This window comes from Jaculus jaculus, chromosome 1, assembly GCF_020740685.1.
Source record: "Jaculus jaculus isolate mJacJac1 chromosome 1, mJacJac1.mat.Y.cur, whole genome shotgun sequence".
Taxonomy (NCBI): domain Eukaryota; kingdom Metazoa; phylum Chordata; class Mammalia; order Rodentia; family Dipodidae; genus Jaculus; species Jaculus jaculus.
Genome location: NC_059102.1, coordinates 128,874,370 through 128,901,205, shown reverse-complemented (window position 1 = coordinate 128,901,205; position 26,836 = coordinate 128,874,370). Strand labels below are relative to the sequence as shown.

General features: G+C 41.2%; 1 protein-coding gene across 1 annotated transcript in view; it reads right to left on the bottom strand.

Annotated features, from left to right (window-relative positions):
• Positions 1–26,836, bottom strand: part of Nr6a1 (nuclear receptor subfamily 6 group A member 1) — a 300,000-nt gene that overhangs the window by 219,113 nt on the left and 54,051 nt on the right. The window contains exon 3 of the mRNA XM_004662796.2: positions 21,711–21,755. Within this exon, the coding sequence (XP_004662853.2) occupies positions 21,711–21,755 (45 nt within the window). The remainder of the gene's footprint in view (positions 1–21,710; positions 21,756–26,836) is intronic.

Sequence of the window (26,836 nt, the reverse complement as noted above, 5' to 3'; positions counted from 1 at the left end):
AGAGAGAGAAAGAGGCAGAGAGAGAGAATGGGCATGCCAGGGCCTCCAGCCACTGCAAACAAATTCCAGCCGCATACACTCCCTTCTGCATCTGGCTTACGTGGGTCCTAGAGAATAGAACTGGGATCTTTTGGCTTTGCAGGCAAACGCCTTACCCGCTAAGCTATCTTCTTCAGTCCTGTTTATATTTTGATAGTTTATTATAGGATATACATTCATAATTGTTATGCTTTCCCCACCTATTATCCCATCTGCGATTATGAAATGTTTACCCAGTAATATTTCTTCTCTTAAACTTCCTTGTATTAACATTGTCACTCCAGCTCTCTTATGGCCTAAAACTTCCTGAATATGATGACAATCAACTGATGTTTTTGCATGAACTTCAATCATTCTTTTACTTTCAAACTATTCATGCCTTTCAGTGTAAGTTATGGCCTTTATTGACAGCCTAAATTTGGGCTTTGCCTTTTCCCTCAGGCTTTGGAATATACAATTGATCTACTCACATTTCGTGTAATTATTCTTAAACGTGGATTTACACATGCCCTTATGATGTTTTTGTTCTGACGTTTTTTTCCCATTTATTTATTTATTTGCAAGCAACAGAAACACAGAGAAGACAGACAGAATGAATGTGTCAGGGCCTCTAGGCACTGCAAACAATTTCCAGATGCATGTACTACTTTGTGCATCTGGATTCACATAGGCTCTGAGGAAGTGAATCCAAGTCATTAGGATTATAGGCAAGTGCCTTGACCTCTGAGCCATCTCTCTAGCCTGATCCAATTTGGTTTCTTTTTCCCCTTCAAGGTAGGGTCTTGCTCCAGGCCAGATTGACCTGGAATTGACTACATAGTCTCAGGGTGGTCTTGAACTCATGGTTATCCTCTTACATCTGCCTCCCAAGTGCTGAGATCAACCCAGTTTAAATATTTTTATTTATTTGCAAGCAAAGAGCAAGCACACGAGACTGGTGCGGGGGGGGGGGGGGAGACAGAGAGACAGAATGTGTGCAAATGGGCATGCTAGGGCCTCAAGTTGCTGCATACTAACTCCAGGTGTGTGTACCACTGTGCATATGGCTTTATGTGAGTACTGGGGAATCAAATCCTGGTTAGCTTGCCAGCAAGTGCCTTAACTGATGAGCCATCTCTCCGGACCAGTCATTTTTAATGTTTTTCCTTTAACATGTTTTTATTTTTAATTTTATTATTTTAGGGGGGGAGGGAAAGGAGAGAGAGAGGGAGTATGCCAAGGACTCAAACCACTGCAATCAAACTCCAGATGCAAGCACCATCTTGTGGGCATGTGTGACCTTATGCACACGCATCACCATGTGTGTCTGGCTTATGTGGGTTCTGGGGAGTTAAACCTAGGTGCTAAGGCTTCACAGGCAAGCACCTTAACTGCTAAGCTACCTCTCTTTGATATGAAGTTTTGGGGTTTTTTTTGTTTGTTTTGTTTTTTGTTTTTCGCGGTAGGGTCTCACTCTAGCCCAAGCTGACCTTGAATTCACTATGTAGTCTCAGGGTGGTCTTGAACTCATGGCAATCCTCCTCCCTATGCCTCCCAAGTACTGGGATTAAAGGCATGTGCCACCACATCCGGCTAATGTGAAGTATTTTTTAACATATCACTTCAATCTGTTACTATTTTTTGTTTTCTTAGTTGTTAACTTAGTCATAAAAACATGCATTTCGGGCTGGAGAGATGGCTTAATGGTTAAGGTGCTTGCCTGCAAAGCCTAAGGAACCAGATTCAATAATCCAGGTCCCATGTTAGCCAGATGTACATTGTGGCACATGCATCTATAGTTTGTTTGCAGTGGCTAAAAGCCCTGGTGCACCCGTTCTCTCTCTTTCTCTCTCATAAATAAATAAATAAATAATAAAAATAATTTTTAAAAAACATACATTTTCACATGTGACAATCAGCTTCTAACTCAATTGGAAAAGAGGTCTTTTCCAAAATATCTCCTACCTATCTTCCTATTATTTTCATATATGACATAAAATCAGTAGTGTTTTCATTCTTGTTTTATAGTTCCCTGTAGATTTTCCAATTAAGAGAGTAAGGGCTGGAGAAATGGCTTAGTGGTTAAGGTACTTTCCCGCAAAGCCCAAGGACACAGGTTAGTCTCCCTAGAACCTATATAAATGCATATGGTGGCACATGCTTATGGAGTTTCTTTGCAGTGGCTAGAGGCCCTGGCACACCCATTTTCTCTCTCTGCCTGCCTGTCTCAAATAAATAAATGTTTTTTAAATTTAAAATTAAGAGAATAAAGTATAGGTTTATATTTACCCATATATTCACCATTTCCAATGGTTATTTCTTCTCATGGGTATGAGGTGCTATCTGGTGTCACCTCCTTTCTGCCTGAAGAACTTCCCTTAGTATTTGAAGACAGATTCACTAGCAACAAATTTTCATGGGAATGCCTTTTGGCTTCCTTGATCATAACAGTTTTGCTGGGTACATAAAAGTATTTCCCACTGGTTTTTGGCAACAACTATTGGAAATGAAAACCCTGACTTTGTTCCAGTTTTTCTTGCTATTTTCTGTATTTTTTCTGCCCATCTTCCATCAGTCTGGCTCTGATGCATGTTTATCATATCTAGGGTTTATCAGGCTTCTTGGACTTGTACATTAATGTTCACCATCAGATTTAGTACTTTTGGACCATTATTCCAGTGTTTTCTACCCCTTTCATGCCTCTCATTATTTTCATTACAGATATTTAATGTTACCCCATAGATCTCAAGTTCTGTTCACTTTTCCCCAATTTTTTTTCTCTCTGTTCTTTACAATAATCTGAACTGATCTTCAAGTTCTTTTTTTTTTTTCTGTCACCTTCAAGATGCTATTTGTCCCTCCTAATTTTTAATTTGTCTTGTTCAATTCCAGGACAGTCTATAACTGCTCTTTACTCAGATTCTTTGTAGAGTCACTGTCATCACTCTTTAAAATATATATAAACTGGGCTGGAGAGATGGCTTAACGGTTAAGGGATTTGTCTGCAAAGCCAAAGGACTCAGGTTCGATTCCCCAGTACCCATATAAGCCAGATGCAAAAGGGGGCATAGACATCTGGAGTTTGTTTGCACTGACTAGAGGCCTATTCTCTCTGTCTTCTTCTCTCTCTCTTTCTCTGCTTGCAAATAAATAAATAAAAATTTTAATTAAAATGTATATAAACTGCATGTCAAGAATGTGTGAAAAGAATGGAATTTCAAAGGGGAAAGTGTCAGGGGGGAGGGAGGGAATTATCATGGGATTTTTTTTTTATAATCATGGAAAATGTTAATAAAAATTTAAAATTAAAAAAAAAAAGGAATGTGTGGAAAGGTCCAGGTGAAAGTAAAACTGCAAAAGAAATGTACACACACCTGGGCATCCAGTGCCTGTAATATGTAAAATAAATTCAGAAGTCTGAGGCAAGAGAATTGCAAGGTTAAAGCCAACAAGTGTATGGGTGCTGATTTGATTCAGGTGTTCCCCATAAACTTATTTGTTCTGAATGCTGTCTCCAACTGGTAGCAATTTAGGAGTTGGATCCTCCTGCAGTGATGTATTGTTGGGGGCAGGCTTGTGGGTGTTGTAGCCAGGTTACCTTTGCCAGTATTTGGCACACTCTCCTGTTTCTGTTGTCCACCTGATGTTGGCCAGGAAGTGATATCAACCCTTTCTCAAGCCCATTGTTTTCCCTTCCATCATGGAGCTTCCCCTAAACTCTGTTAACCAAAATAAACCCTTTCCTTTGACAACCTGCTCTTGGTGGAGTGTTTTCTACCACCAACGGGAGGCTGACTATAACACTGTACTGCATAGTTGCAAATGTCTCCAAAAAAAAAAAAAAGGAAAGCAGTTGCTTTGAAGATTTTGTGTGCTGGACCCAACACTTGAATACACAGACAGTGTCTTATTTATGAACACTGTACTGCCCATGCTTGAAAAATGGAGCAATCCCAGACATAAGTACCTCATGATGTTCGTATCCCAAGTACAGTAGTTTTCATGACCATATGCTTCTTAACTTGTAAGCTTTTAGTTGTTTTGACAGTTTCAAAGGTGGTTTCAGGATACAAAATTTGTTCACCTTACTCATGCCTAAAATGAATCTTTATAGGTATACTTTTAAAAACAAGCAAGAGATAAACTCCTGACTTCAATAAAAAACAGTAGCCAGCAAACATTTTGGGGGAATTATACCCAAGTGTCATAGAACCTAAAATAAACTGTTCAAATACACCTCAATTAAAAAAAAAAAACAAACAAGCCAGGCATAGTGGTGCACGTCTTTAATCCCAGCTCTCGGTAGGCAGAGGTAGGTGGATCACCGTGAGTTTGAGGCCACCCTGAGATTGCATAGTGAATTCCAGGTCAGCCTGGGCTAGAGCGAGACCCTACTTTGAAAAGAAAAAAAAATAATAATAATAATTCCAGGTCAGCATGAGCTAGAGTGGGACCCTACTTTTGAAAACCAAAATAAATAAGGGCTGGAGAGATGGCTTAGCAGTTAAGCACTTGCCTGTGAAGCCTAAGGACTCCAGTTCGAGGCTCGGTTCCCCAGGACCCACGCAAACCAGATGCACAAGGGGGCACATGCGCCTGGAGTTTGTCTGTAGTGGCTGGAGACTCTGGTGCACCCATTCTCTCTCTCTCTCTCTCTCTCTCTCTCTCTCTCAAATAAGTAAAATAAACAACAATATTCTTAAAAAAATAAATAAGATAAAATAAAAATATTGGGGCGGGAGAGATGGCTTAGCAGTTAAGGCATTTGCCTGCAAAGCCAAAGGACCCAGGTTTGATTCCCCAATACCTACATAAACCAGAGGCACAAGATGGCACATGTGTTTGGAGTTTACAGTGACTGGAAGACCTGACGTGCCCATTCTCTTTCTCTCTCACCTCTCTATCTCTTTCTCTCAAATTAAAAAAAAAAAAAAAAAAAAAAGACTTTAAACTAAATAAATAAATAAAAACACTGGAGCCAAGCACGGTGTCGCACGCCTTTAATCCCAGTACTCAAGAGCCAGAAGTAGGAGAATCACAGTGAATTCAAGGCCAGCTTGGGCTACAGCAAGACCCTACCTCTAAAAACAAGCCTGGTATGGTGGCACACACCTTTAATCCCAGCACTCAGGAGGCAGAGGTAGGAGGATCGCTGAGAGTTTGAGGCCACCCTGAGACTATATAGCGAGTTCCAGGTCAGCCTGGATTGGCATGAGACCCTACGTCAAAAAACCAAAAAATAAAATAAATAAATACCTTTAATCCCAGCACTCAAGAGGACAAGGTAGGAGGATCTATAAGTTCAAGGCCAGCCTGAGACCACATAGTAAATTCCAGGACAGCCTGGGCTAGAGTGAGAACCTACATCAAAAAAAGAAAAGAAAAAGAAAAAAAGGAAAAGAAGAGAAAAGTATCTATAAACTAAACTTGGCTGGGCATGGTAGCTCAAGCCTTTAATCACAGCGCTAGGAAAGCTGAGATAGTAGGACCACCATGAGTTCAAGGTCAGTCAGGATACATACAGAGTGAGTCCCAAGTCACCCTGGGCTAGTATGAGACCCTGCCTCCAAAAATCAAACGAACAAAAATCTAACAAGAGATTCTCTAGTGTTCTATTAAGCCTCACTTCTAAAAATAGACAGGAAGTTGCAGATACTTCTGTGAATACACACATTCAATCAGTGTCAACCTTTCAGTTTCAGAGGATCTCCATTGCCACTGCAGAGGAATCTGTAGTAGTGTCCAAGTGCTGCTAGTCTCCCTTTACAATCATATCCAGTCTGTGTGTACTGACAGGAGTGATTCACATTTGAACCATGGCACACTTGTCACAGTGTAACTATGAAAAAATATAAAAATAAGGAAAATGGGCTAGAGAGATGGCTTAGCAGTTAAGGCACTTGCCTGCAAAGCCTAAGGTCCTAGGGTTTGATTCCCCAGTACCCATTTAAGCCAGATGCACAAGGTGGCACATGTGTATGGAGCTCATTTGCAGTAGCTGGAGGCCCTGGTGCGCTCATTCTCTCCCCAGCCTCTTTCTATAATAAATAAATAAATAATAAATATTTTTTAAAATAAAGATACTATTGATAGAATACTATCATTATACACATCACATAATACCTATCACACTTCAATTGGCAAAGTACATATGTCAACCTTACTATTAATTTTCTTATATATATGTATCTATTATCAATGAATTGTTTTTAACTGGAAAGCAAGAACATCATCCTTGTTACATGGGTTAAAATAATGTATTAAACGTAACTAAGTCAACTAAGGTTTAAAAAAAAAAATTGGCATTACTGCCATACATAAGGAGGCTATCTTAGTTTGTCTAGTTACACTGCTTCCACCCTACTTGTCTTTCTCAAGGTTTTTTTTTCTTTTTTTTGGTTTTTTGATGTAGGGTCTCACTCTAGCCAAGGCTGACCCGGAATTCACTATGTAGTCTCAGGGTGTCCTCAAACTCATGGTGATCCACCTACCTCTACCTCCCAAGTGCTGGGATTAAAGGCATGCACCATCACACCTGGCTAAGGATTTTTATCTTTTAAATTACTTCAGGGAGCATTGTAAACCCATATCACCCTTTTCTCATATCACACTCCCTTAACTACTTTTATAAAAATTTCTGACAATTTCATACAATGTATTTTGATCATTTTTTTTTTTTTTGATTTTTCGAGGTAGGGTCTCACTCTAGCCCAGGCTGACCTGGAATTCACTATGGAGTCTCAGGGTGGCCTCGAACTCACAGCAATCCTCCTACCTCTGCCAAGTGCTGGGATTAACGGCGTGCGCCACCACACCCGGCCTATTTTGATCATATTCACCTCCATATTTCCCCCTTATTCCTCTTTCACTAAAACCCTTATTCTTCCCACCTAATCCCCTTCCTAATTTCATGTCTTTTAAAAAATATTTATTTATGAGAGAGAGGGGAAAAGGAGAGAGAATATGGGCACACCATGACCCCTAGCCACTGCAAACAAACTTCAGATATATGTACTACCTTGTGCATCTGGCTTTACATGGGTACTGGAGAATGGAACTGTGGTCCTTAGGCTTTGCAGGCAAGTGCAACCCATGCTTTTGCCTTTTTTTTTTTTTTTTTTTTTTTTTTGCAAGGGTTGCTTGCATGAACATAGGAAACCAGTTATTTAGGCAACTTATCAGTTACTACACCACTGAAAAATATGATGATATCCTCTCCCCCAGCAACTATAAAGTACCAACAGCTACTATGGGAAGTCTCATGAGCTCCTTCCCTATCCATGATGGGATGTTGTAGGCTCAATCTTGTGTGGGAAACCACATCTGCTGTGCGATCAGGTGTACTAACAGCTATGTCATGTCTAGAAGACAGTGTTTCAGAACACTCATCCGCATACTCCAGTTCTTACATTCTCTCTACCCCCCTCCTCTGTCACTTTCCTTGAGTCATAGAGGAGGTGACATAGATACCCCACTTAGGGCTGAGCACACAATCATTATTTATGCTCAACTCTTAAATCAGCTATGCATCTCTGCATTGACCTCTGGCCACTGGAAAAAAAGAAACTTCTATGATCCAACAGCCCCATAACTTCTATCCACAGCTTCCTGAAGTCTCACATCCCCTTAACAAACCCTTCTTCATTACTGTCTTAATTCCCTATCCAAGAAAATCCCTGTTCTCATTTCCATTTTTCTAAGGAAAAATCATAGCTTAAACTATAATATTCATAAATGGACTAGAAAAAAATAGAGGCTAAGACACAAGAGAGAACATGGAACCAGAAATGCCTCTTTTGGCAGTCTTCCAGAAAACAGAATTCAACTCTTAGATAGTATTGTTGTTCCCACTCCTCACACTTAGATGCCATTGCATTAAGAATCTGTCACTTGGGCTGGAGAGATGGCTTAGCGGTTAAGCGCTTGCCTGTGAAGCCTAAGGACCCCGGTTCGAGGCTCGGTTCCCCGGGTCCCACGTTAGCCAGATGCACAAAGGGGCGCACGCGTCTGGAGTTCGTTTGCAGAGGCTGGAAGCCCTGGCGTGCCCATTCTCTCTCTCTCCCTCTATCTGTCTTTCTCCCTGTGTCTGTCGCTCTCAAATAAATAAAGAAAGAAAGAAATATTAAAAAAAAAAAAAACTACTTTAAGAATCTGTCACTTGAGCTGGGCATGGTGGCGCACCCCTTTAATCCCAGGAGGCAGAGGTAGGAGGATCACCGTTGTGTTCAAGGCACACTGAGAATACTGAGTGAATTCCAGGTAGGCCTGAGCTAGAGTGAGACCCTACCTTAACCTCCCCGCCAAAAAGAGAATCTGCCACTTTACTCTTCCTTCTGAGTATTACTGAAATTTTTTTTTTAAATTACATTTTTTGGGCTGGAGAGATGGCTTAGCGGTTAAACGCTTGCCTGTGAAGCCTAAGGACCCCGGTTCGAGGCTCGGTTCCCCAGGTCCCACGTTAGCCAGATGCACAAGGGGGCGCACGCGTCTGGAGTTCGTTTGCAGAGGCTGGAAGCCCTGGTGCACCCATTCTCTCTCTCTCCCTCTATCTGTCTTTCTCTCTGTGTCTGTCGCTCTCAAATAAATAAATTAAAAAAAAATTTAAATTACATTTTTTAATGGCTGGGGAGATGTTTCAGAAGATAGGTGCTTGCTTGCAAAACCTGTCAGCTCAGGTTCAATTCCCCAGTACAGGGCAGAAGCATAAGTGGCACATGCATATGGAGTTTATTTGCAGTGGAAAAAGGCCCTGGCATGCTAATCGACTCTCTCAAATAACTATAAATAAGCATTTTTTAAAAGGATACTAAGACTGGATGTGGTAGTACACATCTGTGATACCAGCACTCAGTAGGCACAGACAGGATAACAAGTTTGAGGCCAATCTAGACTACATAGCAAGATCCTGTCTCCAAAACATGGGGGAAAGGCTGGAGAGGTGGCTTAGTGGTTAAGGTACTTGCTGCCTGTGAAGCATAAGGAGCCATGTTTGACTACACAGATCCCACATAAGTCAGATGCACAAGATGACACATGCATCTGGAGTTTGATTGCAGTGGCTGGAGGCCCTGGTGTGTCAATTACCTATCTATCTATCTCTCTCACACACACTCTCATTAAAAAAAAAAAAAAAAAAAAAATACCCACAGGGAAGCTACTCATCTCACCTAGATATCCACTGAGTAAGCCATGATTTTGAACTCTAAGAGGCAAGGGAAGGAAAACAACAAAAAGGATTTGTGGGGCTGGGGAAATGGCTCAGTGTAAAAGCTGATACTTGTCGATCAAGTATGAGTACCTGAGACTAGATCCCCAGACTTCATTTAAAAGTCCCAAGCTATGGTAGGCTTCTGTAATCTAAACACACCTATGGCAAGATTGGAAGTGGAGACAGTAGAATTTCCTGGAAGCTCAAGGATCAGCTAACCTGATGAACAGAGCAGTGAACCAGAGACCTTACCTTAAATGAAATGGAAGGTAAGAATGCATACCTGAAAGTTGTCCTCTGATGTCTAAACACATGCTGTGGCACATGCTCACCTGCACTCACACACATGAACTTAAGTTTAAGCACACACACACACAATAATTCATGCATTTTTCACTGGACATGGTGGTGCACACCTTTATTTCCAGCACTTGGGAAGCAGAGGTAGGAGGATCACTGAGTTCAAGGGCAGCCTGAGACTACATAGTGAATTCCAGGTCAGCCTGAGCTAGTGAGAAAGAAACCCTACCTCTTTTAATTAGTTTTCATATAAGCTCTTAGAATTAGCTAAAGGTATAACTTCTCAAATTTTGAAAGTTTGCTGAACCACTCTTCAGAAAATCTTGTTTAATTGTTCTGCTTATTATGAGTTTTGCCAGTTTAATTTTTTTTCTGTTTTTTTTTCCAGCCTGAATCCTCAGCTCTTCACTCTTCAGTTAGGGCCTATTGCCACCTAGTGGATTAAGTGGGAATACATATCAACGCATCACCATAGCTTTTCAACTCTGCTTTTAGAACAAACCACTAGATGGAGACATCAGAGTAAGAGGAAAGCTCATACACCAGTTGGCTATTTTTATTTGTTGACAACTCAAAATACAAAAAATGAGACAGGCGTGGTAGCACACGCCTTTAATCCCAGGGGAGACAGGGGTAGGAGAATTGCTGTGAGTTTGAGACTACCTGAGACTAAAGAGTGAATTCCAGGTCAGCCTGGGCTAGAGTGAAATCTTACCTTGGAAAAACAACAATAATAATTATTATTATTATTCCCACAAATAAGAATGTGCCCAAGATAATGAGTTAAAGAAAAGTATCTTCTGGAGGCAGCATGGGGGTGGGGTACCAAGCTTATATTTGGTTCTTAGGAATAACAAAAAAAAATATCCTTAACAAAAATACTGCCAAACTGAATTCAGCAAGATAGGACAAAAAGTATAATAAAATATCATGACCATATGAGGTTTATCTCAGGATTATAAAGCTCATTTGACTTTCAAAACTGAGTCAGTATAACTTATCACATCAACAATAAATATGCAGAAGTAATATTTGGAACATTTGACATTACTCATGATAAAAATCCTAACCCAAGCCGGGCGTGGTGGCGCACGCCTTTAATCCCAGCACTCGGGAGGCAGAGGTAGGATCACCGAGAGTTCGAGGCCACCCTGAGACTCCATGGCGAATTCCAGATCAGCCTGAGCCAGAGTGAGACCCCACCTCGAAAAAAAAAAAAAAAAAAAAAATCCTAACCCAACCAGGAATGAAACAATGGAACTTTCTCAAACTGATGGAGATCTACAAAAAATCCAGTTTCCAGATTTCAAAACTGACTTCTGTGCATGGTGGTACATGCCTGTAAGTTCCAGACTTCCTAAAAATAAAATGAAATAAAATAAAGAGACTGGAGAGATGGCTTAGCGGTTAAGCCACTTGCCTGTGAAGCCTAAGGACCCTTGTTTAACCCTCCAGACCAGACGCACAAAGGTGAGGCAAGCTAAAGGTCGCACATGCCCACAAGGTGGCGCAAACATCTGGAGTTCGCACCAATTCTCCCTCTCTAGCTCTCTCTAAAATAAAAGACTACAAATGTATAGCAATCGTAACAATGTGAGAACACTGTGGTCAGAGGTATAGGTCAGTGATCAAATATTCCCCTAGTGTGCCACTGACATAATGATAGCCATACAGACACCCCCGGAAGAGAGAGCTTAACAGCAACAACCCTCACATATAATGCCAACTTTTTTTTTTTCTTTTTGCAGTGCTGGAGATCAAACCTAAAGCTTTGTGCAAGTGAGGGAAGAAAACATAAGGGGAAAGTTCCATGACTGTAACATTAACAGACTGTAACTGTAACCGACATTTGACTGTCTCCCTGATTGGAATAAAAAAAAGTTAGGGCTGGAGAGATGGCTTAGCGGTTAAGCGCTTGCCTGTGAAGCCTAAGGACCCCGGTTCGAGGCCCGGTCCCCCAGGTCCCACGTTAGCCAGATGAACAAGGGGGCGCACGCGTCTGGAGTTCGTTTGCAGAGGCTGGAAGCCCTGGCGCGCCCATTCTCTCTCTCTCCCTCTATCTGTCTTTCTCCCTGTGTCTGTCACTCTCAAATAAATAAATAAATAAAAATTTTAAAAAAAAATTAAAAAAAAAAATTTAGATGAGGGCTGGAGAGATGGCTTAGTGGTTAAGGCTCATGCCTGCAAAGCCTAAGGACACAGGTTTGATTCTCCAGGTCCCACGTAAGCCAGATGGACATGGTGGCACATGTGTCTGGAGTTCATTTGCAGTGGCTAGATGCCCTGGTGTGCCCATTCTCTCCCTCTCCCTCTCTCTCTCATACACACACACACACACACACACATACAAATAAAATCTTTTAAAAAAAAATTTTAGATGAAAGCACACCTCTGGATGTGGGGTGTGTCTGAAGACATTGCCAGAGAGGATTAACTAAGGGAAGAAAAGCTACCCTGAGCATGGGCAGTACCACCTCATAGGCTGGGGCCCAGATGGAATAACAGGAAAATGGAGAAAACACTCAATAGCACAGGCAGTCTCTGTTTGCCGGCTGCTGTGATGAGTGCTGTTCCACCATACCTGCCCTACCATGATGTACTGAAACCTTTGAAATAATAAACAAACCCTACCTCCTTATTCTTTTCTCAGGAATTTTGTTATAGTAATGGCTAATAACAGAAAAGTTGTTATCAGAGAAGTGGGGTTGTTGTCATATAACTATACCTAACCTCATGCTTCTGAAGCCTGTGAAAATGTTTTTTTGTTTTTTTCAGAGGAATTTGAAAGAGTTTGAAAAGCTACCTCGAGGGTGGTTCTAGTCAGAATACCAGAATGTTCACAGAAATTTGGATGATAAAGTCTGTGCTCATGAGGTCTCAGACTATCAGAAATTAGACTGCAGGTCATTCATGTAATATTCTGGCAAAGAGTTCTGTCAACATTTTGCTCATGTTCTGAGATGCTAGGGGTGGCTAGATTTAAAGGTAAGACACATTAAAATGGCAGAGGAAATGTTAAGACAGTCCAGTATTCAGGCTGTGGCAAGATTCTTGCTGGTTTGTTTTTAGCCAGGTTAATAGCAAGAATCAGGAGCTTAAAGCAGAGTCAAAAGACTTGAAAAACTTGTATGCTGGACAAAAAAAGAAAAAAAGAAAAAAGCATTAAAAGTTTCAGGTACACGCCTTTAATCCCAGCATTTGGGAAGCAGAAGTAGAAGGATTGCCATGAGTTCAAGGCCACCCTGAGACTACATAGTCAATTCCAGTTCAGCCTGGGCTAGAGCTAAACCCTACCTCAAAAAAAAGAAGAAAAAAAAATTCAGGTAATGAGGGGCATGGCTACTAAAGAAATCAGAGTCACGAAAAGGAAATTGTGTACTTTGCAGAACGTCATCAAAACTACTATGCAGGAACCTCTTAAACTGCCCAGACCCATCCCAGACTCAAGGGCATCAAAGTTTTAAACTCATTTTGGAGACCTTTCCTTATGAAGAGAGTCAGCACCCTGATGGCACTGAACCGCCTAGGGAAATATTTCCCAGAGTCTAACCATCCAGGCACTCATAACCTACAGTACCCATGGTCCAAGGGGGCTCAGGTACCACTCAAGCTAGTGACAGATGTTGTTATTATGCACATAATGCTTACTTTATAGTCATGTAAAATGTAAGAATTTCCATTCAGATTTCAAAGACACATAGAAGGGCAGGCAAACTATGATGGGGTCACAATTCCTACAGGCAGCCTAAGAGAGTACGATGTGTGAAATTTGATACTGAAGCTAAAGATACAATGGGACCCCAGGAAGTTACAGATGTCAGAACAATGAATGTATGCAAAAAAAAAAAAAAAAAAAAAAAAAAAAAGACAAGAAACAGGCAGAGCCAGCCTAATGGAGGCTGTGTAGGCTACAACCTTCAAGGTTATAGGGTGGAACTGCCCTAGTGTTTTACAGCTTATATCACACCACCATGCACTTCCAGTGGCCCAGATACCAGATACAAAGCAGGAGGATTTAATACGTATCCTGTCAAGTTTCAGTGTTGCTTTGGTCCTATTTCTTCGTTCTATGACCCCTATGGTATATATGTTTACTTTGTAACACTGTATCTTGGGAGTGTATGGTTTGTTTTTAACTTTCCAGGCAACTCAGACAAGAATTTGACTTAAATCTCAGAGAAGACTGAACTTGTTTAATAATGAATTGTTATGATTTGGGGAACTCTTAGATATGAATTATGTAACTTTTGCTTTATGAGATGGCCATGAGCTTTTGAAGATTGGTTATGGTTTGAATATGAAATGTGTCCCTATATAATGGGTTCATGTGAACACTTGTTCCCCATCTGGTGACACTACTTTGGGAGGTGGTGGAAACTTTAGGAGGTGGAGGTCTCACTGGAAGATCACTGTGGGGGTTTGGGAACTTTGAAGAGTATGCCGGTTTCCAGTCATTCCCTTTCTCTTATCCAACATAATAACATGAGTAGCCTATGCTTTACACTCCTGCTACATAACGGTGACTAAGATTTCAATACATGAATCTATGCAGATATCTCATATTAACACAGTAGCAATGACATTGAATTTGACAATGGTTTCTTGGCTGTGATATCAAAAGCAGATGTAACAAAAGAAAAACTAAGTTGGTCAACATCAAAACCTCTACCACTGGGCTGGAGAGATGGCTTAACAGTTAAGACACTTGCCTATGAAGCCTAAGGACCCAGGTTTGATTAACCAGTACCCACATAAGCAGATGCATAAGGTGGTGCATGTATCTGCAGTTCATCTGCAGTGGAGAGAGGCCCTGATATGCCCATTCTCTCTCTCTCTGCCTCTGTTTTTAAAAATTATTTTTGTTCATTTTTAGTTATTTATTTAAGGAATGAACTTCAGACGTGTGCACCCCTTGTGCATCTGGCTAACGTGGGTCCTGGGGAATCAAGCCCTTAATTTATTTATTTATTAAAAAGAGGCAGAGCTGGAGAGATGGCTTAGCAGTTAAGCGCATGCCTGTGAAGCCTAAGGACCCTGGTTCAAGGCTCGATTCCCCAGGACCCACGTTAGCACGATGCGCACAGGGGCACACGTGTCTGGAATTCGTTTGCAGTGGCTGGAGGCCCTGGCACGCCCATTCTCTCTCCTTGTTTCTCTCTGCCTTTCTCTCTGTGTCTGTCCCTCTCAAATAAATAAATAAATAACGAACAAAAAATTAAAAATTAATTAATTAATTAATTAATGATTTTTTAAAAACACCTCTACCACTGTGGTGAAGCACTGTGGTAGAAGGTGTGGTACATGGGTTTGAAGAACATCCCCAAAATTTGAAAATTAAAATCCATGTGGAAAATTGAAAAAAAGAAAAATTGGAGGCGTAAGGGCAGTGCTGGAGAGATCACTGAGCAGTCAAGGCACACTTGCCTGTGAAGCATAAGGCCCCAGGTTTAATTCTCCAGTACCATGTTAGCCAGATGCACATGGTAGCCTATGTATCTGGAGTTCATCTACAGTGGCTAGAGTGTAGGTGCACCAATACTCATTGCCTCTCTCTCTCTCTCTCTCTCTCTGCTTGCATATGTATGTGTGTGTGTATACATACACACACAAATATATACACACACACATACATATATATTTATATTTATATATATATATAAAGCTGGGAGCTGGGAAGATTGCTCAGTAGTTAAAAGCACTTGCTTGCAAAACCTGAAGGCCTGGGTTCTATTCCCTAGTACTCACATAAAGCCTTATGTACAAAATCATGCATGTCTGGAGTTCATTTACACTGGCAGAAGGCCCTGGTGCTCCCATACACACACACACACACACACACACACACACACACACACACACACACAATCACACTCTCTCGATCTCTCTCTCTCCCTGTGTTTCTCAAATAAATACATAAATAATTTACAAGGAAAGTCTAAATAAAAATCAAAGCTTTTAAAAGAGAAGAACGGGCTGGAGGAATGGCTTAGCAGTTAAGGTGTTCGCCTGCAAAGTCAAAGAACCGAGGTTCGATTCCCCAGGACCCATGTTAGCCAGATGCACAAGGGGAACACATGCATCGGGAGTTTGTCTGCAGTGGCTGAAGGCCAAGTCATGCCCATTCTCTCTCTCCTTTTTTATCTGCTAAATAAATAGTAAAAATAAAATATTTTTTTTTTTAAAAAAAAGAAGAATAAGAAAAAAAGGAGAGGAAGATGATGGGTGTGGTGACACATGCTTTTAATCCCAGCACTCAGGAGGCAGAAAAAAGAGGATCACTGTGAGTTCAAGGCCAGCCTGGAACTACTGAGTGAGTTCCAGGTCAACCTAGGCTAAGATTAGACCTTGAAAATAAACCAGAATAAATAAATGAACAAACAAAATCCATGTGCATCTAAAGAATATAATCGTTTATAAATCTTTAATATCAAGAGTTTAAATTCCAGGTCAGCTGGGTTAAAGGGAGACTCTACCTCAAAAAAACAAAAAAGAAAAAAAAAGAAAAAGGACAGGAGAATAGAAGAAATGAAAGAAAAGAAAAAAACAGGGCCAGAGAGATGGCTTAGTGGTTAAGGCGCCTAACTGTGACACCTAAGGACCCATGTTCAACTCTAGACCCCAAGTAAACCAAATGCACAAAGGTGACACAAGTGCAAGGTCACACATGCACACTAAGCAGCACAAGCAAGCATCTGGAATTCAATTGCAGTTGTTGAGGCCCTGGTGTGACAATTCTCTGTGTGTCTCAAAAAAAAAATAACATCAATGGTGATGAAAATGTGGAGAAATTGAAACTTTTGTATACTGCTACAAAAATAAAAGGTGGAGCACCTATGGAACACAGTGTGACAACTATTCATAAGAAACAAAATTAACTAACATATGGCCCAGCAATTTCATTTCTGGGTACAGAACCAAAGATATCTAAACAAGGAATTGAGGGCAGAGAGTGGGGACAGGTAGGGAGATGGCTCAGTGTGTCAAGTGCTTACTGTGTAAGCATGAGAACCTAAATTCTGAAAGTACCCAAATAAAATGTTGGGCACAGTAGTGCACATGTAATCCACAGCTGAGGAGACAGAGACAGATAATCTCTGGGGTTTGCTGGCTGGCTAATTTAAACTGAATCAGTAAGCTCCAGTTTCAGAAAGAGACATGGAAGGAAGCAAGGGAGGGAGGGAGGGGAAGGAAGGGAAGGAAGGAAGGAAGGCAGTCAGCTTATACTAGAGCAGGACAATACCTCTAAAAACAAAACAAACAAACAATGAAAAGCAATTGAAGCCTGGTGTGATGGCACAGACCTTTAATCCCAGCACTCAGGAGGCAGAGGTAGGAGGATCACTGTGAGTTCAAGGTCACCCAGAGACTACATAGTAAAGTCCAGGTAAGCCTCAGCTAGAATGAGAACTTACATCAACACCCCCCAAAGAAAAAGCAATTGTTCTTGGACCACTACATGCACACACATAGGTGCAACTACACATGAGTACCCTTAAGTGTGTGTGCACACACACACACAAACTTCAAAAGATACAACCATGTACAACCATATTCACAACAGGATTATTCATAATAGTCAAAAAAGTTGGAAGAAACTCAAGCATTCATCAACAAATGAATGGTATATACATGCACAGAACATTATTCAGCCCTAAAGACCAAGGGGATTCTAATACATAATAGAGTATGGATAAACCTTGGGAATATTATAATAAATGAAATGCCAATTATTCAAGGACAAATACCATTCCAGTTATAGACAGAAAGTACAAGCTTATGATAAAACCTATATTTAAAGTGTGATACTAAGATATTAATAAATTAACCAATAGAGTACAGCATCCAGGAAAATACCATACATATATCCATTTCTTTTTATTTGTAAATTGACATGGCCTAGGAAATGGGTAGTTACTGATAATACATTCAGAGTTTCAGTTTTACAACATGAGAAGGGTTCTATGGAGGGATGCTGGTGATGGTTACACAATGCAAATATACTCAGTAACACTGAACACTTCAAAGTAGTGAGGGTAAATGTTACCTGCATTTCATCACATTTTAAATAAGAGTGTAGAAATGGTGGTACAGGCCTTTAATTCTGGCAATAAGAAGGCAGAAGCAAAAAGATTAGGGGTTTGAGGACAAAGTGAACTAGACCACAGTAAGCTCTAGGCCATCAACTACAAGAAAAGCTGGGTGTGGTGATGGATACTTTTAATACCAGCATTTAGGAGGAGACTGAAGAATATCTTAATGAGTTAAAGGCCAGCTTTGGCTACAGAGAGACCTTACCTCAAAAAAATAATTTTAGGGCTGAAAAGATGGCTTAGCATTCAAGGGGCTTGCAGGCAAAGCCAAAGGATTAGAGTTTGATTCTCCAGTACCAACATAAAGCCAGATACATAAGGTGGCACATATGTCTGGAGTTTATTTGCAGTAGCTATAGACCCTGGTATGCCTGGTGTCTATCTGCCCCCCCCAAAATAAATAAATAAATAAATATTTTAAAATGTTTTGTCAAAAGAAAATAAAGAGCTGAAGAGATGGCTCAGCAGTTAAAATCTATTGCTTGCAGAGGCCAGTAAGGTAAAAAGGAGACATAAAGGGTAGAGAAAGGAAGGGAGGAGGATACTTGATAGGTTGATATTGTATATATGTAATTACAATGAGTGTAATGGGGAGGTAATATGATGGAGAATGGAATTTCAAATGGGAAAGTGTGGGGGTGGGGAGGGAGGGAATTACCATGGGATATATTTTATAATCATGGAAAATGTTAATAAAAAATTTTAATTAAAAAAAATCTATTGCTTGCAAAACCTGACTGCCTAAGCTCAATTCTCTAGTACCCACATAACACCAAGTCCACAAAGTGGCCACATATGTCTGGAGTTCATCTGCAGTGGCAAGAGGCCCTGGTGCATCCATTCATCCTCTTCTTGCAAATAATCAATAAAAACATTTTTAAGGGCTGCAGCGATGGCTTAGTAGTTAAGGCGTTTGCCTGCAAAGCCAAAGTACCTCAGTTCAATTGTCCAGGATCTATGTAAGCTATGTGCAAAAGGTGGCGCATCCACCTGGAGTTTATTAGCAGTGGCTGGGGGCCCTGGCATGCCCATTCTCTTCCTCTCTCACTCTCTCTGCTTCTTTATCTCTCACCCTCTCAATAAATTTTTTTTAAGTTTTTTTTTTTTTTTTTAATAACCAAAACAGCCTGGTGTGGCAGCCTTTAATCCCAGCACTCAGGAGGCATAGGTAGGAGGACTGCCATGAGTTCGAGGCCACCCTGAGACTACATAGTGAATTCCAGGTCAACCTGAGCTAGAATGAGACCCTACCTCAAAAAACAAAAACAAGAGGCTGGAGAGATGGTTTAGTGGTAAGGCACTTGCCTGCAAAGCCAAAGGACCTCAGTTCAATTCCCCAGGCCCCACATAAACCAGATGCACAAGGTGGTACAGGAGTCTGGAGTTCGTTTGCAGTGGCTAGAGGCCCTGGCATGCCCATTCTCTCTCTCTCCTTTTCTCTTTTTCTCAAATAAATAAATAAAATATTTATTTAAAAAATAAGAATATCACTGTCACCATTTCTATCTGCCATTATAGTGGAAGTATCAGCCAGTACAGTTAGTTAACAAACATAAACATCAAAAAGAAATGAAGCTGTCTTTATTCACAAATGTACACATAAAAGGTCCCAAATAATTTATTTTTTAAAGTTACTAGCAAAACCAGTAAACAAAGCTCACATCCTAAGATACAAACTCAACAAAAAGTCAACTGGATTTCCATATACTAGCAGCAATGATTTATTAATAGCATTAATAAACAAAATACTTGGGGATAAGTTTAAATTAAGGTAAAATATCTCAACAGTAAACTTTTTAAAACATTAAATGACAAGAGTAAATAAGTGGAAAGATGAATTGAATGTATAAATTAAAAGACTTGCTACTAGTAAGATGACAATTAGTAAACTAGGGATATAACATAGAGATAAGAGTGCTTGCCCAACATGTGCAAGATCCTAGGGTTGATGCCCAGCACTGTCCTTCTCATACAAAATTCTTCTGAAACGGTCAGTGCTATTCAATAAAATCTCAGCAGTCTTTCACTTAGAAAAAGAGAAGTAACTGGCCAAGCGCAGTACATCATGGCTCTTAATTGTTAGCACTCAAGAGGCCAAGGAAGATAGACTGCCATGAGTTTGAGGTCAGCCTGGGCTAGAGTGAGAACTTATCTCAAAATTTAATAAAGGGGAGTTGGGCGTGGTGGTGCACGCCTTTAATCCCAGCACTCAGGAGGCAGAGTTTGAGGCCAGCCTGAGATTACAGAATGAGTTTTAAATCAGCCTGGACCAGTAGAGTGAAACCCTACCTTGAAAACACAAAAGCAAAAAAAAAAAAAAAAAAAAGTTCTAGCCTAAAAGAAAAGAACATTTTTGTGACTTTTGGTTAGGCTAAAGTTTTTTGAGAAAACACCAAAATCATTTTTAAAATATCAAAAGTTGGACTAATAATAAAAAATTAAATTTCTGTTCATCAAAAGACAATTTTAGGGCTGAAGAGATGGCTTAGTGGTTCAAGTGCTTGCCTATAAAGCCAAATGACACACGTTCTACTATAAGCCAGATGCACAAGGTGGCGCATGTATCTGGCATTTGTTTGCAGCAGCTGCAAGCCCCTGGCATGCCCATTCTCTCTGTCTGCCTCTCTCTCGCTCACTAATAAAGAAATAAAAATAAAATATAAAAAAGACAAAGTTTAAAAAGTAAAAAAGAAAGCCGGCTGGAAAGATAGCTTTGCAGTTAAGGCACTTGTCTGTGAAGCATAAAAACTTATGTTCAGGGCTGGAGAGATGGCTTAGCGGTTAAGTGCTTGCCTGTGAAGCCTATGGACCCCAGTTCGAGGCTCGGTTCCCCAGGTCCCACGTTAGCCAGATGCACAAGGGGGCGCACGCGTCTGGAGTTCGTTTGCAGAGGCTGGAAGCCCTGGCACGCCCATTCTCTCTCTCTCCCTCTATGTGTCTTTCTCTCTATGTCTGTCGCTCTCAAATAAATAAATTAAAAATGAACAAAAAAAAAAATTAAAAAAAAAAAAAAAAACTTATGTTCAGATTTCCAGGTCCCACACAGGCAGATGCACAGTGACACAAGCATACCATGTCACACATGCACACAAGGGGCACACACACATATGGAGTTCATTCGCAGTGGCTGAAGGCCCTGGCGTGCCCTCCCCCACCAAAATAAACAATAATAATAATAAAAAGGCAAGCCAAAGACTAGGAGAAAATATTCACAATAAATATGTAAATAACTTATATCCACCAAAATAAAAGTATCTACAACTCAATAAATGGACAAAGATGTTAATATTTTTACTGGTAAGACTTGAACAGCCAGATTAGTCTCAAATACTGGGCTATAAAAAGGCACAAGAGAGCAGGTGTTATATGACACTACACATAAGATTTTTTATATTTTTCTTTATTTAGTTATTACAGAGAATGGGCACACCAGGACCTCCAGCCACTACAAATGAACTCCAGACATATGTGCCCCTATGTGCATATGGCTTACATGGGTTCCGGGTAATTGAACCTAGGTCCTTAGGCTTCACAGGCAAATGACTTCACCACTAAGCCTTCTCTCCAGCTCACATGTAAGATTTTAGAACATGCAAAAACTATTTTGTCATGACAGAAATCAGAATTTACCAATCCTAGGGACAGGGTATGGAATCAAGTGAAGAAAAAAGCTGAAGGGAATTTTCTGAAGGGATAGACAAAATACATCTTTACCTTGATGAAAAATAAATTATAGTGATTTATCTGTTTTGTGAATATGGTGGAATTTTTTTTGTTGTTGTTGGAGTTTTTTTGTTTGTTTGTATTAGAGGTAGGGTTTCACTCTAGCCCAGTGTGACCTGTAATTCACTATGTAGTCTCAGAGTGGCCTTGGGGCACTATGTAGTCTCAGAGTGGCCTTGGGGCGATCCTCCTGCCTCTGCCTCCTGAATGCTGGGATTAAAGGCATGCGCCACCACGCCCAGTGAAAATAATGGAATATTATACTTCAGATTTGTACAAGTCTTAACATTTGTAAATTTTCCATCTCAATTTTTAAAAGATACAAAGAACATGAGAACTGGGATCACACAGACTTCAGCTCTGCCACTTACCAGGTGTGTGACCTTGGCCAAGGGTTAAGCTGTCAGTTTCCCCATCTGCAAAATGGAAAAAGTAAGAATTGAGAATAACTTCATACAGCAACCAGTGAGAGTAAGATATATTTTTTTAATTTTTTATTTATTTATTTGAGAGCGACAGACACAGAGAGACAGATAGAGGGAGAGAGAGAGAATGAGCGCGCCAGGGCTTGCAGCCTCTGCAAACGAAGTCCAGACGCGTGCGCCCCCTTGTGCATCTGGCTAGCGTGGGACCTGGGGAACCGAGCCTCGAACCGGGGTCCTTAGGCTTCACAGGCAAGCGCTTAACCCCTAAGCCATCTCTCCAGCCCAAGAGTAAGATATTTTAATGGCAGCATCATACAGTAACTGCTCATTAAATATTAACAAAAGTGTGCGGTGACACACGCCTTTAATCCCAGCACTTGGGAGGCAGAGGTAGGAGGATCACCATGAGTTCAAGGCCACCTTGAGACTACATAGTGAATTCTAGGTCAGCCTGGGATAGAGGGAGACCCTACCTCAAAAAACAAACAACAACAACAAAATAAAATTAGAAGTGTAGTTGGTTATGGTGGGGCATGCCTTTAATCCCAGCACTTGGGAGGCAGAGGTAGGACTGCTGTGAGTTTAAGGCCACCATGAGAGTACCTAGTGAATTCCAGGTCAGCCTAGACTTGAGTGAAACACTACCTTGAAAAAACAAAATTAGGGCTGGAGAGATGGCTTAGCAGTTAAGCGCTTGCCTGTGAAGCCTAAGGACCCCGGTTTGAGGCTCGGTTTCCCAGGTCCCACGTTAGCCAGATGCACAAGGGGGCGCATGCTTCTGGAGTTCGTTTGCAGAGGCTGGAAGCCCTGGCGCGCCCATTCTCTCTCTCTCCCTCTATCTGTCTTTCTCTCTGTGTCTGTCGCTCCAAATAAATAAATAACTAAATAAAATTTAAAAAAATTAAATAAATAAATTAGAAATCTTACCCAGGTATTTCAGCAAACAGGAGAAATTCAGGAATGACTGCAGGGCCATTCACACGTGTATGTGTGTGAGTGTATCTCTGTGTGTGTTTTGACTGACTTATTTCAAGCAGAGAGAGACAGACAGATTTCAGCGAACAGGAGAAATTCAAGAATGATTATAGCAGCTGCAGGGCCACTTATGCGTGCTTGCATGCATTTTGACTTACTTATTTCAAGCAGAGAGAGACAGAGACAAAAACAAAGACCAGGAAAGAATGTGTGAACCAGGGCTTCCTGCCACTATAAATGAACATCAGATGCATGTGCCACCCCATGCATTTGGTCTTATGTGGGCACTGGGGAATTGAACCTGGGCCATCAGGCTTAGTAAGCAAGTGCTGTTTAACTGCTGAGCAATTTGCCCAGCCCTATCTTACTTTTTAAAATATGTGTACTGAGCCGGGGGTGGTGGCGCATGCCTTTAATCCCAACACTCTGGAGGCAGAGGCAAGAGGATCGCGGAGAGTTTGAGGCCACCCTGAGACAACATAGTGAATCCCAGGTCAGCCTCAGCCAGAGTGAGAACCTACCCTGAAAAACCAAAACAATAAAAAATAAAATAAATAAATGAAATCTGTGTACTAATTTATTCATGAGCAGAAAGAGAGATAAATAGAACAGGGACTATGGGCACATCAGATCATCTTGCCACTGCAAACAAACTCTCAAGATGCATGCGTAACTTTGTGCATCTGGCTTTATGTGGGTACTGGGAAATCAAACCTGGGCCTAAAGACTTTGCAAGCAAGCACTGAGCCATTTCTCCAGCCTACCATCTTATTTATTTTTTAAAGCAACCCCTAAAAAGGATCACAAATGTTTTAAAGATTAAGAAGCTGAGCTTCCCAGGTTGCCTATGGTCAATCAGCATGCAGAATTTTACTCACTTATATTCTACTGTGCCATACACCAGGCATTTCAATAGAATGATTTTCAGCTATTAACTATGCAACTGTCAGTACAGCCCAGCTCATCTAAGAAGCTAAGGAAGTCTCCTTTTATTCATTCTTTTAAAAGAATTTTTTGTTTGTTTTTCAAGGTAAGGTCTCACTCTAGTTCAAGCAAACCTGGAATTCACTGTATAGTCTCAGGCTGGCCTCAAACTCACAAGGATCTTCCTACCTTAGCCTCCCAGGTATTGGGATTAAAGGCAACTTCAAGATCAGAGAATTCTGATATGGCATGATGACAGACATGTAATTTCAGTACCTGGGAGGCTGAGGCAAGAGGAATCTGAGTTTAAGGCCACCCTGGGCTACACAGGGAGTCAAGATCAGTGTGAGCCTGTCTTAAAAAACTGAGAGATGGACTGGAGGAATGGCTTAGCAGTTAAGTGCTTGTCTGTCAAGCCTAATGACCCAGGTTCGAGGCTTGATTCCTCAGGACCCGTGTTAGCCAGATGCACAAGGGGCACACGTGTCTGGAGGTCCTTTGCAGTGGCTAGAGGCCCTGGCATGCCTATTCTTTATCTATCTATCTGCCTCTTTCTCTCTCTCTCTGTCACTCTCAAATAAATAAATAAATAAAAACTGAGAGGTGACTAGGAAGATGGCTTAGTGGTTAAGGTACTTGCCTGCAAAGCCTAAGAACCCATGTTTGAATCCCCAGATCCCACGTAATCCAGACGCACAAGGTGGTGCATGCATGTGCAGTTCTACTGCAGCGGCTAGAGGCCATGGTAAGCCAATTCTCTCTCTCTCTCTCATAAAAAAAGAAAGAAAGAAAAACTGAGAGGACTGGAGACATGGCTTAGCAGTTAAGGTGTTTGCCTGTGAAGCCTAAGGACCCAGGTTCAGTTCCCCAGTACCCACATAAGCCAGATGTACAAGGGGGTGAATGCATCTGAATTTTTTTTTGCAGTAGCCAGAGACCTTGGCATGCCCACTGCCTGCCTCCCTTCCTCCCCTCTCTTTTTCCCTCTCAAAATAAAAAATACTGAGAGAGAAAGGAGATGAAAATGAATAAATATATCCTGAATGTTAAACCTGCACTTTAACTAGGAAGCTTCAGGCTTAATTGGGCAGAACAGCTTTGGAAACTTGGCAGTTGAGGGATGAAGAGCACTTGCTGTGCAAGTGTGATAATCTGAGTTCAGATCCCCAGAAATCATGTCAAGGCTAGATTCAGTAGCAAGAATATGTCATCCCAGCCGTTTTATGGCAAGATGGAAGATGAAAGGCAGATATAGGATAATCTGGGAAGTTTGTGAGCCAGCCTGCCTGCTGTTCATTGCAGTTAACAACAGACACACCTGTAATCCCAGCATTTGGGTGGCAGAGGTAGGAGGATCACTGAGACTTCAGGGCCACCCTGAGGCTACACAGTGAATTCCAGGTCAACCTGGACTAGTGTGAAACACTACCTCAAAAAAACTAAAAGAAATATAAAATAAACAATAAATAAATAAATAAAAAGAAGAGGGGGAAAGCTACAGACAGATCAGAGCAGTGGCTCTGAAAGTCATGTTTTATTGCATACTGTAGGGTGACTAATTTTACCACTTCAGGTCTCACGGTTCTCATCCATAAAATGTGGAGTCTTTTAAACAGGTTTTATACATGCTTAATTAAAAAATACACATGAAACACCTAGAATAAGAAAAAAACCATGTAAGCTTTGTATCTGCCTTTCTGACTAAACTAGCATCCCTTATAGCAGTACTGTGCTTTGGGTTTGACACACAAAGTAGGGAGGGAGAAAAAACAGTAACTCTGTTAATGTGCCAGGTTCAACAAAAGAAACTTAAAATGACATATCACTGGTAGCAACTACTGAATATATACAACGTGTCTGGCATATAAGGAATATCCAGTAGTGCTCTTTTCTTTCTTGCTCTAACAGGCAGCTTTAAGTTCCTTCTCTGCAGACAACCAACACCCAGACCTGTACGTACTGCTTTCTGACACCAAAAATTATGACATATGCTGTAACAACTACAGAGATATTAAGATATGGGACAGAATTCTAGTATTCTAGTTCTAGTACTCTGGATATAACTCTGTATCTGGATATATGAATACAATGTCTCCTTGAAATCCCAATATAACTAATAGTTAATTGCAAAGTCAGAGCAAGTTAGTGGTGACAAGCTCTTATCTCACTAAATTGTTTCATTTTTGTTTGTTTTTGATTTTGTTTTTTCGAGGCAGGAACTCGCCCTAGCCCAGGCTGATCTAGAATTCACTATGAAGTCTCAGGGTGGGCTTGAATTCATGGTAACCCTCCGACCTCCACCTACTTCTCTACCTACTTCTTTCTCTCTTTTAAATAAATAAAATAAAGGGAGCTGGGGGTGGTGGCACATGCCTTTAATCCCGGCACCCAGGAGGCAGAGGTAGAAGGATCACTGTGAGTTCAAGGCCACTCTGATACTACATAATGAATTCTAGGTCAGCCTGGGCTAGAACAAAACCCTACCTCAAAAACCCAAAACAAGAAAAAGAAAAGAAACATGGATTTGGGGCCTGGAGAGATGGTTCAGCAGATAAAAGCTCTTGCTGTACTGGAGGGATGGCTTAACAGTTAAGGCATTTGTCTGCAAAGCCAAAGAACCCAGGTTCGAGTCCCCAGGACCCAAGTTAGCCAGATGCACAAGAGGGTACATGTGACTGGAGGTCATTTGCAATGGCTGGAGGCCCTGGCATGCCCATTCTCTCTATCTCTCTCTGTATTTTTCTCAAATAAATAAATAAAAAGCTCTTGCTTGCAAAGCCTAACAGCCCAAGTTCAATAAGTTCAATTCCCCACCACCTCTATGGAGCCAGACACACAGGTTAACACAGGTGTCTGGAGTTCCTTTGCAGTAACAGGAGGTCCTGGCATGCCCATCAATTCTCACCCCACCAGCTGCCCCCCCCCCCATCTTGCTCTCAAATAATAAAAATTTTAAAAAAGAAAAGGGCTGGAGAGATGGCTTAGCAGTTAAGGCACTAGCCTGCAAAGCCAAAGGACCTCGGTTTTGATTCCCCAGTACCCATATAAGCCAGATGCACAAGGTGGCACATGCATCTGGAGTTCATTTGCAGTGGCTGGAGTCCCTGGCGTACCCATTCTCCCTCTCCCTCCCTCCCCCTCCCTCCCTCCCTCCCCCCCTCTCTCTCTGTCTC